The sequence below is a fragment of the Neofelis nebulosa genome, chromosome 17, assembly GCF_028018385.1.
Source record: "Neofelis nebulosa isolate mNeoNeb1 chromosome 17, mNeoNeb1.pri, whole genome shotgun sequence".
NCBI classification, from domain to species: domain Eukaryota; kingdom Metazoa; phylum Chordata; class Mammalia; order Carnivora; family Felidae; genus Neofelis; species Neofelis nebulosa.
Genome location: NC_080798.1, coordinates 61,048,786 through 61,062,608, shown reverse-complemented (window position 1 = coordinate 61,062,608; position 13,823 = coordinate 61,048,786). Strand labels below are relative to the sequence as shown.

General features: G+C 54.4%; 1 protein-coding gene across 3 annotated transcripts in view; it reads right to left on the bottom strand.

Annotated features, from left to right (window-relative positions):
- The window catches only part of ZC3H18 (zinc finger CCCH-type containing 18), a 61,317-nt gene that overhangs the window by 34,877 nt on the left and 12,617 nt on the right, over positions 1 to 13,823 (bottom strand). For 2 of the 3 annotated variants that reach the window (XM_058708762.1, XM_058708763.1), the window contains 2 exons: positions 6,961 to 7,045; positions 6,203 to 6,274 (listed from right to left, as the gene is read on the bottom strand). In XM_058708762.1, the coding sequence (XP_058564745.1) occupies positions 6,203 to 6,274; positions 6,961 to 7,045 (157 nt within the window). The remainder of the gene's footprint in view (positions 1 to 6,202; positions 6,275 to 6,960; positions 7,046 to 13,823) is intronic. The other variant, XM_058708764.1, reaches the window with a different exon arrangement.

Here is a 13,823-nt window from a genome sequence, read left to right as displayed (position 1 = left end):
CGGGAGGACTTTCCCCTCTTATTTCACACACACCCGGTCACCTCCAGCAGTATTCTGGGATATTTTGGCTCTCCTGAGGAATGCTTTCCTTCCAGTAACTGAAGTAACTGACCTACTCTCCGGGCTGCTGCTTCTTAAATAACGTAGATTTGAAACCAGTGGTTCTTGGACTTACGGATCTTAGGGCCTCAGAGAGTCACAGATGGGTTTCATCCATTGGCATTTACTATAGAAATTAAAACTGAAAAAAATGTAAAAATCTAATATATGGCAAGTGTCACCTATGTTAACAATACGTTCACAGAGATGTGTTATAAAAAATAACTCTGGGGCGCCTGGGTGGCTCAGTCGGTTGAGCGTCCGACTTCAGCTCAGGTCGTGATCTCATACTCTGTGATTTTGAGCCCCGCGTCAGGCTCTGTGCTGACAGCTCAGAGCCTGAAGCCTGCTTCAGATTCTGTGTCTCCCCCTCTCTCTGCCCCTCCCCTGCTCATGCTCTGTCTCTGTCTCAAAAATAAATAAAAAAAAATTAAAAAAAAAAAAAAACCAAACAACTCTATTTCAAAAACACTGCTATGAGCGTTATTTTTCTTTCTGCAAACCTCTTTTTTATGTTTGTTTATTTTGAGAGAGAGAGACAGGGGAAGGGAGGGAGGAAGGGACAGAAGAGGGGTGGAGGGAAGGGAGACAGAGGATCCCCAACAGGCTTCATGCCGTCAGCATACAGTCCGACTCGGGGCGCCGACTCCGAGCTGTGAGATCCCAACGGGAGCCGAAATCGAGAGTCGGAAGCCTGACCGACGGAGCCTCTCAGGCACCCTCCTTTTTGCAGACCGCTTGAATCCTGCCATTAAACGGAAGGCAGCCTGTCCCCGTCGGCTTCTGCGTTCACCCTGCCATGCGGTGTCGCTGCGGTTGGAGCAGGCGAAGAAAACGCAGCCTCGGGGGGCGATGCAGGCTTCGAAGAGACGAGACCCTCGCGCCCTCGACACTACACCGACCCGGTCCGGCGAAGGCTTCTCGCCGCCAGCCGCCGTGCGGGGTTCCGTCACCCTCTCGCCGAGCACCTCCAACTGTTCTGCTCGCACCCACCGGTCTATCTCGACCCGTGAGCGGACCTTCTGCCCAGATGGGAGTCGGTGACATCACGCGACGGTCGCTAAACGCCGCGGCTGGAGGTTCGGGCTCTCCCAAACTCTGATCTCCGCTCGAGAGCCCGGGAGCCCAAACCTCATCATTAGCGACGGACGTCGCCAGCCGCAGTCTGTCAGCCGCTGTCCGGGGAGCGGCAGGCTCTGCTCATTTCCGGGCCACCGTGGCCGGTCCCCGCGGGGACGCCGGCTGGCCCAGCCCACGGCGCGAACCTCGCGCCCTCCCTGGGGATGACGTCCGCGCCTCACTGCGGCAGAGGGGCTCCGTGAGTACTTCCCAGATCGTCTCGCCGAATGTGCGAAAGACCAGCGCTGCGGGCCGCGGGTCTTCCGGGGTGATGGAGACGTTCCCGGACTGGACTGTGTGACAGCCACACAATTTGGTAAATTAAAAAAAAAAAAATCACTGAATTGCATGCTTAGAACAGGCAAATTTTCTGGCACGGAAATTAAGGTGTCTTTTTTCTTTTTTTTTTTTAAAGACCTGTACTTGAGCGTAAAAGAATTCTCACTGCTCTATCACAGACACCATTAAATGAAATTGCTATTGTCACTCCGAGTGCACGGGGCCGGCACCTGCCTGCTAGTAATCTCAGCATCACAAAAGTCGTTTTGACCTGGAAGAGAGTCTGAAGAAATGCTAGGGGTTCACAGGCCGCAGTTTAAGACCTGCTGCTGGGGCGCCTGGGTGGCGCAGTCGGTTAAGCGTCCGACTTCAGCCAGGTCACGATCTCGCGGTCCGTGAGTTCGAGCCCCGCGTCGGGCTCTGGGCTGATGGCTCGGAGCCTGGAGCCTGTTTCCGATTCTGTGTCTCCCTCTCTCTCTGCCCCTCCCCCGTTCATGCTCTGTCTCTCTCTGTCCCAAAAATAAAAATAAAAAAAAAACGTTGAAAAAAAAAAAAGACCTGCTGCTGCTTTAAACATAACAGAGAGGGGCGCCTGGGTGGCTCGGTCGGCGGGGCGTCCGACTTCGGCCCGGGTCACGATCTCGCAGTCCGTGGCTTCGAGCCCCGCGTCGGGCTCTGTGCCGACAGCTGGGAGCCTGGAGCCTGCTTCGGATTCGCTGTCTCCCACTCTCTCTGCCCCTCCCCGGCTCATGCTCTGTCTCACTCTCTCAAGAATAACTAACATTAAAAAAAAAAAAAAATTTAAACATAAAGGAGAATGCAGAGATTCCAAAGTGGGCAACAGACACCTCTCCCAGGAGGGGATCCTCCTTGAACGGCCAATAAGCACACGAAGAGATGCTCACGTCACCCGGGACCATGGGAATGGAAATCAGAAGCACACCCACTGGGATTCTCTCTCTCTCAAAAAGTCAGAAAACACCAAGCGTAGGGGAGGAGGACGTGGCTGCCGGGAGCACAACGTGGCGGGGCTGCCCCGAAACACAGCGAGGAGGCGCCTCAAGGAACGGAAAGTAAAGCCACCGCACGATCCAGCAAGTCTGCCGTACACACCCCCAGAATCTCAAAGCGGGGTCTCGAAGAAACATCTGCATCGTTCACAGCAGCCGGACGATGAAAGAACCCCGGTCCGCTGTCGGACGAGTAGGTGCACACGCGGCGGAGGACGAACCGTGGGAAGAAAGGAGATTCTGACACGCGCTAAAACACAGGGGGGCCTCGAGGACGCTGCCACGTGAGGTGAGACAGTCACATAAAGACAACTATCGCACCGTTCTACTGATGTGGGGCACCGGGAGGAGTCGCGTTCACAGACAGCAGGAGGGTGGTCGCCAGGGCTGGGGGAGGGAGGAATGGGAGGTTATCGTTTAATGGCTACAGAGTTTCCCTCGTACAAGATGAGGAATTTCAGAGATGATGGTGGCGATGGCCCCGATGTGAATGTACTCGACACCACAGAACCCTACACTTAAAAAGAGTTACGATGGGGGGGCCCCTGGGGGGCTCTGTCGGCTGAGCGTCCGACTTCGCCTCAGGTCATGATCGCACGGTTCATGAGTTCGAGCCCCGTATCGGGCTCTGTGCTGACAGCTCGGAGCCTGGGGCCTGCTTCCGATTCCGTGTCTCCCTCTCTCTGCCCCTCCCCCACTCAGGCTCTGTCTCTGTCTCTGTCTCTCTCAAAAAAAAAAAAATTAAAAAGTTTAAATAGCTACAGGGGCGCCTGGGTGGTTCAGTCATTTGAGCATCCGACTTCAGCTCAGGTCGTGATCTCATACTCTGTGAGTTCGAGCTCCGCATCGGGCTCCGTGCTGACAGCTCACAGCCTGGAGCCCGCTTCAGATTCTGTGCCTCCCCCCTCTCTGCCCCTCCCCTGCTCATGCTTTGTCTCAAAAAAAAAATAAATAAAATAAAAATAAGAATAAAAATAAGAATAAAAATTAAAATAAATAGTTACAATGGTAAATTTCACATGAGGTGCATTTTCTCAAATTGTGGGGGACGGGGGGAGGGGGGCAGGGAAGAAAGGGAGAGGGAGAACGAACAGGAAGGAGCAGAGACCCGGAGGCCTGTCCCACAGAATGGGCTGGGCGCTATTGATGGCTGGCCCAGTCAGAAACCCAACGTAGGACATGGTTTCAAGAAAATGTTATTTCCATCACTGTAGGGGGAGCTTCCCATCTCGATGACTTAACACAAACACACCAGAGGTAGAAACCTATCGTAAACAAAGTACTGGTGCTTAAAGATGTTTCAACCTATATTCCTGTGTCTTCTTGCCAATGGTCACAGATATCAATGTACCCATTTGGGCAATGAATGATTAATCCGGGGGTATCTTTTAAGAGAACTATAACTAACAAACTTTTCAGGAAGAAACCTCACATTAAGATATAACTTGCATGCCGTGTAATGTCCCAATCTAAAGCGAACAATTTCGCGGGTTTCAGCACATACGTGCAAGGTTGTCCAACCATCATCCTAGAAGGAAACCCTGCGCCCATTAGCCATTGCCCCCACTGCCCGTAGCCACTCCCCCTCCCTCCAGGCTCCTCAGTGTAGACAACGGCTAATCCAGTTCCCGCCTCCGTGGATTATCCTGGACAGTTTGCACACGAGGAGGCCTTTCGTGTCTGGCATCTTTCGCTCGGCATGACGTCCTCACGGTTCATCCGTGCTGTGGTCCCACTACTCCACTCTTCCTGTGGCCGAGTAATATTCCACCGTCAGATGGACCACGCTGTCTGACCATTTATGAGCTGACAGACACGGCGCTGTGTGCGCTCGTGGGCCGTTTCGAACACTGCCATTACGACCATTTGCGCACAAGTTTTTGGGTGGACGTACGTTTTCATCTCTCTCGGGTGGAGATCTAGAAGCAGAATCGACGGGGTCACGTATGGTCCTACACGCTCGTGTCCTCAGGAAGCACCAGACTGTCTTCCAGCAGGTGCACCAGGTCACGTCCCCACCAGCAGGGTGTGAAGGTCCCCTTTCTCCCCATCTTCGTCAAAAGCGACAAACGCGGTTTTATTTTTAAAGTGACTTCTCCTGCTCCTGAAGGGAACTTACACGATTTGTCTCAATGGAACACCAAGCTTATAAAATTGCAGGTAAGCAAAAACATTTTCACCCAAAAACTTGCTCAAAAAAAAGCGAGAGATGTGTTTTGGCACACCCAAAGAATCAACCGTTTCTTCCTACGCTGTATCCCATTTCTCCGCAGAGTCACTCAACAATCCAGGGGGAAAGGTAAATGTATACTTAAAAACCGAGGCTGAGACAAGTTACTGACTCTGCCCAGCCAAGTTGCCGAGAAGGCCGGGTGCCACTAGCCTCAGATTTCTCTGCAGAGAGCCCTGCCGCTGGCCTTGGGCTCTGAAACCCGAGCTGAGCATTCTGGAGGGACCTCCCTCCCACTGACATGTGGCCCTGGAGTCGTCTGCGGAGACGGTGCCCTGTGCGTGCCACGAGGTACCTCCGAGGACGCTCATCCGCGGTCCCAACACGGGACCAACTCCGTCGGTCTGTGTGCTTCTGTCGCTAAGCTCCGGAAACGACCTCAGGGCTGTGACCCCCGGGAGGACCTGGACCGGAGCCCCCGCGGCGCGGACGGACGGTGCCGCCTCCTGACGTGGAAGCCCGCGGCTAGTCCCGACGGGCCGGCCAGGCTTCTGAACGATTCCACAGCGGTGCCAACCGGAAATGACTGCGTTCGCATCTACGTATGTGCGTAAGTGCATCTCCCCGTGAGGAGTTTCGGCGGGCTGACACCATTTACGCCCACGTAATTATGGAAAAGAGGTCTTCTGCTCAAAATTTTCTGAAATATTGATATTTCAAATACTAAAGCTTGTAAAGAACTGTTAAGAATTTACTTTCTAAAACATACCACACACTCATCCGTGTCCTTAGGGTGACTATGCTGTCCACGAGACAACCGCCAGCCACCCTCCTGAGGACAGAGCACGTGCTGTGCAAAGGACCCATCACGGGCGTGTCTAACTCACGAGTCCAAGTATCTCCACTTGGCAGAAGCAACACGCACGTGGGGCGCCTGGGGGGCTCAGTCGGTTAAACGTCTGACTCGACTTCGGCTCAGGTCATAATCTCACGGTTCGTGAGTCTGAGCCCTGAGTGCCGTGCTGGGCTCCGTGCTGACAGTTCAGAGACTGCTTGGGCTTCTCTCTCTGCTCCTCGCTCTGCCCCTCCCCGACCTGCTCTCTCTCTCTCTCTCTCTCAAAATCAAGAAACTTAAACAAAACAAAACAAAACCGTGCAGGTAAACGGCACAGGCTAGGAGCCCACACCCCGAGGAGTGAGCCGACCCAGGCCCCAAGCACCCTCTGCGTCACGTCACCCTGGGGGGTCTAGGCAGAGGGTCCTCCGAGGACCAGTCAAGTGCAGAGCCTGTCCTCTCGGCAAGATGGGACTCCACCGTGCCCCTCCTGTCCCACCCCCCACCGCTGCCCCCCGCAATCCGCAAAGGTCCCGGGAGCCTCATCGAGCGCCACTAAGAACTGGGATCCACAACCGCTCTCTGCCCCTCAGAGCCTCCCCCTTCCTTCTGGCTGCACATCAGCATTCTGGATCCAGGAGAAAGAAGTCTGGCCTCCGGAGCAGAGAGGGAAAACCGTATACTCTGTACCTTTAACCTGGCCTCTGAGTGGTATGGAATGTGATATTGGTGGAAGAGGAGTGGACAACGCTGTCCCAACATCTGGAAAAGAAGTACAGGAAGCTCTTGTGAAATTCAGAGCAGACGCGCGGGCCGGGCCAGTGAGCAGGGCGCCCAGGGCCAGCGAGGCTAAGACGAAGACAGACACCTTCCTACCTGTCCGAGGAGAAGGCGGAGTTACAAGGAATAGGCCCAAACTACCGCCGCGTGGCCGCGAGACCCTTACGGACTGGGGTTCTCGCGGCCGTTCCAGGTCACCCATGGTGTTAGTCTATGACCTGTCACAGCCACGTGGCTTGCACCACTCACCTTCCGGGAGGGAGCGACCTTGCTGCACTCAGAGGCTATCTCTTTGCTATTTGGAAATCCATTCCAAATGAAGGATGTACTTGGATATGTTTAGCAAACAAGCAGCAACTTTCCGTACAGAGGTAGGGCCCCGGGTGCCCGGGGCGTCTGCCTTAGGACAAGGACTACTCATAAACGGCATGGTCACAGCTCTGCTGTCACGGAGGGAGGGCCTGGAGCCACAAAGTGGAAACGGCCAGGCTGGCCCCTCCAAGTCAGTCAAAGGAGGCAAGGACCAGCAAAGGACGGTGCCACCCTGCCACGGTCACGGTCTGGCCCCAAGAACAGCCCTGCACAGGCTTCCAGGCACTGGGCAGGGCTGAGCCACCACCACAGTCCCAGGAAAAGCCAAGACCACACAAGGCCCCACAGACAATTACCTTTCATGAAGAATCGGCAGGTGGGACGCGGCCTCACCTTCCTGTCACTGGGGTCCTTTACTTCGCCCTCCTCCAGATCGTCATCCTGAAACAGAGGACAACGGGACTTAAAAGGCAGTCACCTTAACGAGAGAGGGGAGGTGGAGGGCGTCCACCAACAGGCACGGCTTCCCCAGACCAGAAAGGGTATTTTCACGAGACTGGTGTCTTGGCCACTTGGCAATTCAGGTCAGTTTTCCAAACCTCGATGGGGATACGCCAGAGCTCGTCTACAAGGTCGAGGCGTGACACAAAACACCAAGTAAAAACGCTCCGTGAAGTACGTAATGCTCAGTACAAAGCAGGCTTCTCTGTTTTCCCTCCGGCAGCAATGCTGGGCAGAAAACGGTTACACTTCACACTTTTAGAATTCTGTGCATTTAAATGGTATTTATAAGCCAAAATATTTTGTTCTTAAAACTCAAAACCAACGTCCTCTAATTTAAGAGTCTAGGGGTGGGGAGGAGGGAGGTCAGGCTCAGACCCAGAACCTTGCCTTCTCAAGCCAGAGCTCCTACCTTGGCTGCCAAGCACTGGTGTAATGTGGGAGCTTTACAAACACCAAAGCCTGGGTGGGTTTCACCCCCAGGAATTCCAAAGAACAGCCATGACCTGGACTACTGCTCTGAGCCCTGTCCAGCCTCCGCTATCCCAGGGCCTCGGTCACCACGGACCTGGAGACACTCCCCTGTGCCCCTCAGTTGAGACGCCATCCCCAGGGGTCACCCCCAGCCCCAAAGCGGGTATGCAGGTGCCCTGCTGACATCTTTGGTGGGAGGTCCAGGACGGAGCTCCTCACTGCCCCCCCCCCCCCCCCCCCCCCCCCCGTCCTGGCCTGTCCTAGCCTGTCCTACGCTGGCTGGGCCCGTCCTGCCTGTCCTGGCCCATCCTACCCTGTCCTAGCCTGTCCTACCTGGCCTGGCCTGGCCTGTCCTAGCCCACTCTACCCTGTCCTGGCGCATCCCAGCCAGTCCTAACCTGTCCTGGCCCGTCCTGGCCCAACCTAGCCAGTCCTACCCTGTCCTGGCCTGTCCTAGCCCGTCCTAGCCTGTCCTGGACCGACCTAGCCCGTCCTACCCTGTCCTGGCCCATCCTAGCCCGTCCTACCCTGTCCAGGATGCCCTAGGACAGTCAACCCAAGGGGTCACACAGGGCAGGGTATGGGGATCACCAAAGCGTCTCCCCCCTCATCCAAAGTGCCGCCTGGTCTGGGAGCCACTTCCCTACTGGTGCCCCACTCCCTCCCGACTCCCCACGGGCCCTCCTGGCAGTGACCTTTCAGAAGCCAGCCCGCATTCTTCTTCCTTCTCCACCGCCACTAACACGCGGCTCACCTCATTTTCAGACGGTGGATGAGCCTCCTGCCTCAGGACCTCCCCACCCCGGCTCCTTTCACCACAGGTCCTCACAGCATGGGTCACGGCCGCCACGGTCCCGCCTGACTGAACAGGGGTTCAGACCAGGCAGGACTGTGACACCGGTCCAAGCACAGTGTTGGGCTTATAGCAAATGGTCAGCAAACATTTGTTGAATGAAAAATACTAAGGTCAAACCCTGGATTTAGGATGGCTTATCTTTATTTTTTTTTTTTTATTTATTTTTTATTTTTTTATTTTTTTATTTTTTTTTATTTTTGGGACAGAGAGAGACAGAGCATGAACGGGGGAGGGTCAGAGAGAGAGGGAGACACAGAATCGGAAACAGGCTCCAGGCTCCGAGCCATCAGCCCAGAGCCTGACGCGGGGCTCGAACTCACGGACCGCGAGATCGTGACCTGGCTGAAGTCGGACGCTTAACCGACTGCGCCACCCAGGCGCCCCAAGGATGGCTTATCTTTAAAGCGTAAATATTTGTGTAACTTCTGCCTGAAAAATATTTACTTATTAAAAAAGCATTTTATGGGGCACCTGGGTGGCTCAGTGGGTTATGCATCTGACCGTTGATGTTGGCTCGGGCTGCGATCTCACGGTCATGGGATCAAGCCCTGCGTTGGGCTCTGTGCTGACAGTGCAGAGCCTGCTTGGGATTCTCTCTCTCTGCCCCTCCCCCACTCGCTCAAAACAAATAAACGTTAAAAACAATAAAAATAAAAAAGCATTTTATAGTGAAAAGAACAAATGCCTGAAAGTTATATCCCTTAAGAGCCAACAGAATGATTTCTTTCTTTCAAAAGATTAAATAATTGGGGTGCCTGGGTCGCGCAGTCGGTTAAGCGTCCGACTTCGGCTCAGGTCATGATCTCACAGTTCGTGAGTTGGAGCCCTGCGTCGGGCTCCGGGCTGACAGCTCGGAGCCTGGAGCCTGCTGCCGATTCTGTGTCTCCCTCTCTCTGCCCCTCCCCTGCTCGCGACCTTTCTCTGTCTCTCTCTCTCTCAAAAATAAATGTTTAAAAAATAGATAAATAAAAGATTAAATAATTTATTCAAGAATTTTTTTTAGATCTCCAGAACATATTCACATTCTAAGTGGAAGTCCATACCCGTTAAGCACCACCTCCCCACGTCCAACCGCAGGAGGATTTCCTAGGTCTCAGAGATGTGTTTGCTTCCTGTGGCATGATGGAACACCTCTCTCCTCTGGTCCTTTAGAATTTTTTTTTTTTTTTTTTTTTTAAGATAATTCCCCATTTATTTTTGAGGAGGCGGGGCAGAGAAGGGGAGAAAGAAAGGGCATCCCAAGCGGGCTCCACACGGTCGGCACGGAGCCCAACGCGGGGCTTGATCCCACGAAGCACGAACCTCGGGATCACCACCTGAGTGGAAATCAAGTCAGATGCTCGACGACCGAGCCCCCTGGTTCCCCGGGCACCTTCTCTTTACAACTGCTCCCACGCCGATGGCTGCTAGACTAACACCTCAGGTGCTATTTTGCTCAAATCGAGGGCAGTTCTTCTTTCTCATTAGGAAAACAAAACTCTTCTGAAAGGTTACACCCCTTCAAGTCCTCATGCTTTACTTGGAAATCAAGGCCCAGGGGTTGAGCTGAGGAGCCCAGGAGGTGGCCCTGCATGGGTTAGGGCTCCCAGTAAGCGCACTGGAGCAGATTTAAAGAGGCATTTCTGCAAAGCCGCTACTTTCGATGCTTGCCAGAGCAGGGAGGAGACCGGCCCGCCCATCTTAGGACTGGCGAGCGGTCACGTGAGCCGTGTTCTGTGCGGCTGCCAGGAAGGCTCAGGGCTAAGAACGCTCGAACCACACGTAAGGCACACACGATGCAACGTCGACCCAGGGAACACGAGACAGCATCTACCTACTGGCTGCCGCCGTCTAGTCCCCACACCCACTAGGAAGGAGACAGAGGGCTTCCCTGTCATGTGCTGGACGTATGGTCTCTTCTCTAATTATAAAACAAACAAGAACGATGAATAGACCACTCAGCGATATAATACCGTGAATTTTTTTCTTTTTTAAGTTTATTTATTTTGAGAGAGAAAGAGTGGGCGAGGGGCAGAGAGAGAGAGAGAGAGAGAGAGAGAGAGAGAATATCCCAAGCAGGCTCCAAGCTGTCAGCACAGAGCCTGACGTAGGGCCCGAACTCACAAACTGTGAGATCATGACCTGAGCTGAAATCAAGAGCCAGACGCTCAACCAACGGAGCCACCCAGGCACCCCAACAGCTGAAATTTCAACTAACCATTCATTTATTTAGTACGATGGCTTTTCAACTGATGGTTAATTAAAATGACTTCAACTGTGCAGTCTCATGCAAACACAGGTCAAGAACGACGTCTCTACAGCCAAATCCACACCACTCAGTCGTCTGCGGCTGTCACATCACGTGTGTCTTTCAGACCTCCTGGTCACAGGGCCACAAGCTGACACAGCGGAGAGCAGAGGACAAGGAGAGGCCCTAGGGGTCCGGCCAGAAACAACCTGCTGGGTGCACACCTGGGACACCACCCGTGAGGCTCTCGGCGACCCCCACCCGGGACAGACTAACAGCCCCACGTGGAACTCAGGGGGTGGGCCAGGTTCTCTGGAGTTTTCAGAACTGAGGGACACCAGGCTGCTCGTGTTTCCTTACCAGTGCCCACTCAGGGCAACACACACACAGGGCACACTGCACTTTACCGGCGTTACAAAATAGGACTGCGGGGGGAGACTGGACTTGAATCCCGGCAGTGTGACCACGGACACAGGCCCCACTCGAGCCGGACTGTCTGTCCTCCAGCAGAACAGGCTGCTCCGTGCCAGGCGCTGCGCTCACGGTGCTCCGTGTGGTGCCTCACAGAAAACCTGAGCAGTGAGCGCTCAAGAGTGGTCATGATTTTAGCGGAAAACTACCTCGGAGGCGATATGCCGAATAGGACCATGTACGGGCCGCCTGGGGGGCTCAAGGGGGTAAGTATGCGACTTCGGTGCAGGTCATGATCTCTGGTTCATGAGTTCGAGCCCAGCGTCGTCGGGCTCTGTGCTGACAGCTCGGGGCCTGCTTTGGATTCTGTGTCTCCTTCTCTCTCTGCCCCTCCCCCACTTGTACTCTGTCTCTCTCTCAAAAATAAACATTAAAAAAATTTAAAAAAAAGACTTTCATCTAAGAAAAAGAATAAACATCAAAAAAACCCCTGACTGTAGACAACGGTAGCATAGTTTGGCATCTCCGTGCAGGTCTTTATCTTGCTTTAATAAAAACAAAACAGAACAACAAACCAATGCCTGCATATTATCTACACAAGAAGCCACTTCCGCCACAGCAGCCCCTGCACTAAGGCAGGTGAGTGGGCACCACGTGACGGCACCATGGGGGGGGGGGGCGGCGGGCATGGACACCGTGCCAGAGGTGCTGCATCTGTAAGATGGGGGTGACCATCCTGGTCTATGACCCCTTACCCAACACCCCTGGGGCCAGATGTGGTCTAGGAATTCAGAAGAGTTTGGTTTTAGAAGGCGATATAGCAGGGGTCAGAACAGCAGCGGATGCGGTCATCCTTCTGTGGGGGGGGGGGGGGGGGGGGGTGCACGACCAGCCACACGAGGGGTAAACACATGATCACAAAGAGCCTCGCATCGTGTCGGGCAAGGTCTGCCACCAGATGAGCAAGGAAACCTGTCCACTCTCAGAGCTCCCGGACTCCCCGGCTCAGGGTAAGGACTGGGGCCTGCACTCTCTATGTGCCTGACCTGGTGTGGACTCTCCTCAAATGCGGGGCAGGCAGCTGCTTCCTGGGCTTCCGCGAGGCCACGCAGCAGAGGAGAGCAGGGCCCCTGCAGAGTGAAAACCCTGAGCCACCAGAGGGAGACCTTTCGTAGCAGATACTATGTATCTAGATATAAAAGGAACAGGTAGATTTAAACGGGAGAAAATATAAAATACCACCTGCCAAGAAAACACTTCCAAGGATTTTTGTACGTGTGGGGGCCCGAGAGGAGCACCGTGGACTGTCCACTGGGGACGGGACGTGGCTGCTGTCCCGCGGTCTGAAGGGCCACACTGCCAGCGTGAGAGCGATCGACAAAAGCAGGTTTGGAACAAAACACATAGCCCACCCTTTTCCACATGGATGACACCAAATTCTATTAACCAAATGGCAGGTAAGATACCAACCCAGAACCAAATACATGAGCAGAAGGAAGGACGGACACACCCAAGAGAGGAGGACTTGCCGGGAAAGGCAAATCGAAGACCCACAAATCTGAGCGCTCCTCGAACCCTGATGGAAGGAATGGTCACGGCCAGACTCGGCAGGTGCAGGAGGAAGGAACCTCACACAGAGGGGTCCATTTCTGCGGGCTCCACCCACTCTTTTGAGAGACGCCCAGGCAGAGACAGAGCCACAGGTAGGGCCGGGGTTAAGTGTGGCTTCCGGAGCAAGTGAGAGACTGCTGATTCAATACGAAATAAGGCTCCCCAGGGACTGGCCATCGGGGACCCTCAGCCTCCACTCCACAAACAAGCCAGGGTGCCCGTGTGCAAAATCCCACCCCTACCACAGGAGCAAAGCAGCATTTCCAGAAACATATCTGCATCTGAAAGCTATTTTGGGAGCACACCAAACACATATAAAGGTAATTCAAGATCTTGGGCACAAATTGTGTGGTTTAGGCAAAAGAAGTTTAAGGGCTTACTCCTCCGCATATTAAGTCACGAGTCCCAGTGACCGGACATCTAAGAGAGGAGAAAAGGCAGGACGAGGCATCACGAAGACGAGAAAGCACTTGGCTTGTAGACTCTCCCACTCAGCTGTTCTGGCAACTCAAGGCCAGGAGGGCTGCAGGGAGGAGGTGGCAGGTGTGCAGGAGGGGCCTCTGGACAGGGAGCCTTAGGGGTGACGGCGAATGCAGATTCTCGAGGTAGAAGCCAAACCACGCATCTCCCGCTCACAAAACATCCAGGTGGTTCACTTGTGATATGAGAGGGCTTGTAAGCAATGGGGAAAAACACCCCTCTGGGATGGATGCTTTCCGTGAGGCCAGAGGCGACTTTGCAAGCGTTGACTAAAGGGGACCAAGCCAAAGGACCAGCGAAGGCAGGCTGTTTCCAGACCCAAGCGCGTACCTCTGGCTCCCCCTCCATCAGAGACCCGGGCCTGGGAGAGGGAGGGGATACGGCACAGGAACGCCAATGCGGCATCTTGGTAGGGACAACGCTGCAGCGGGGATCCAGCGGGGAGTGACGGAGGGCTGGGACCAAGACACGAGCAGGAGGAGGAGGCCAGGAGCAGCTGCTCCCAGACAGGCCGACGGTCGTCCACACCGGGTCCTACCAACTGGGCTCAGGCAGGGCTGGTCACCGACACCCAGTACAGGAGCCGCCCTGTGCGAATGGCTCTCCGGGGCAGACCTTCCTTCTGCCCGCTGCCACTATACATTTCAATGGTACGTACC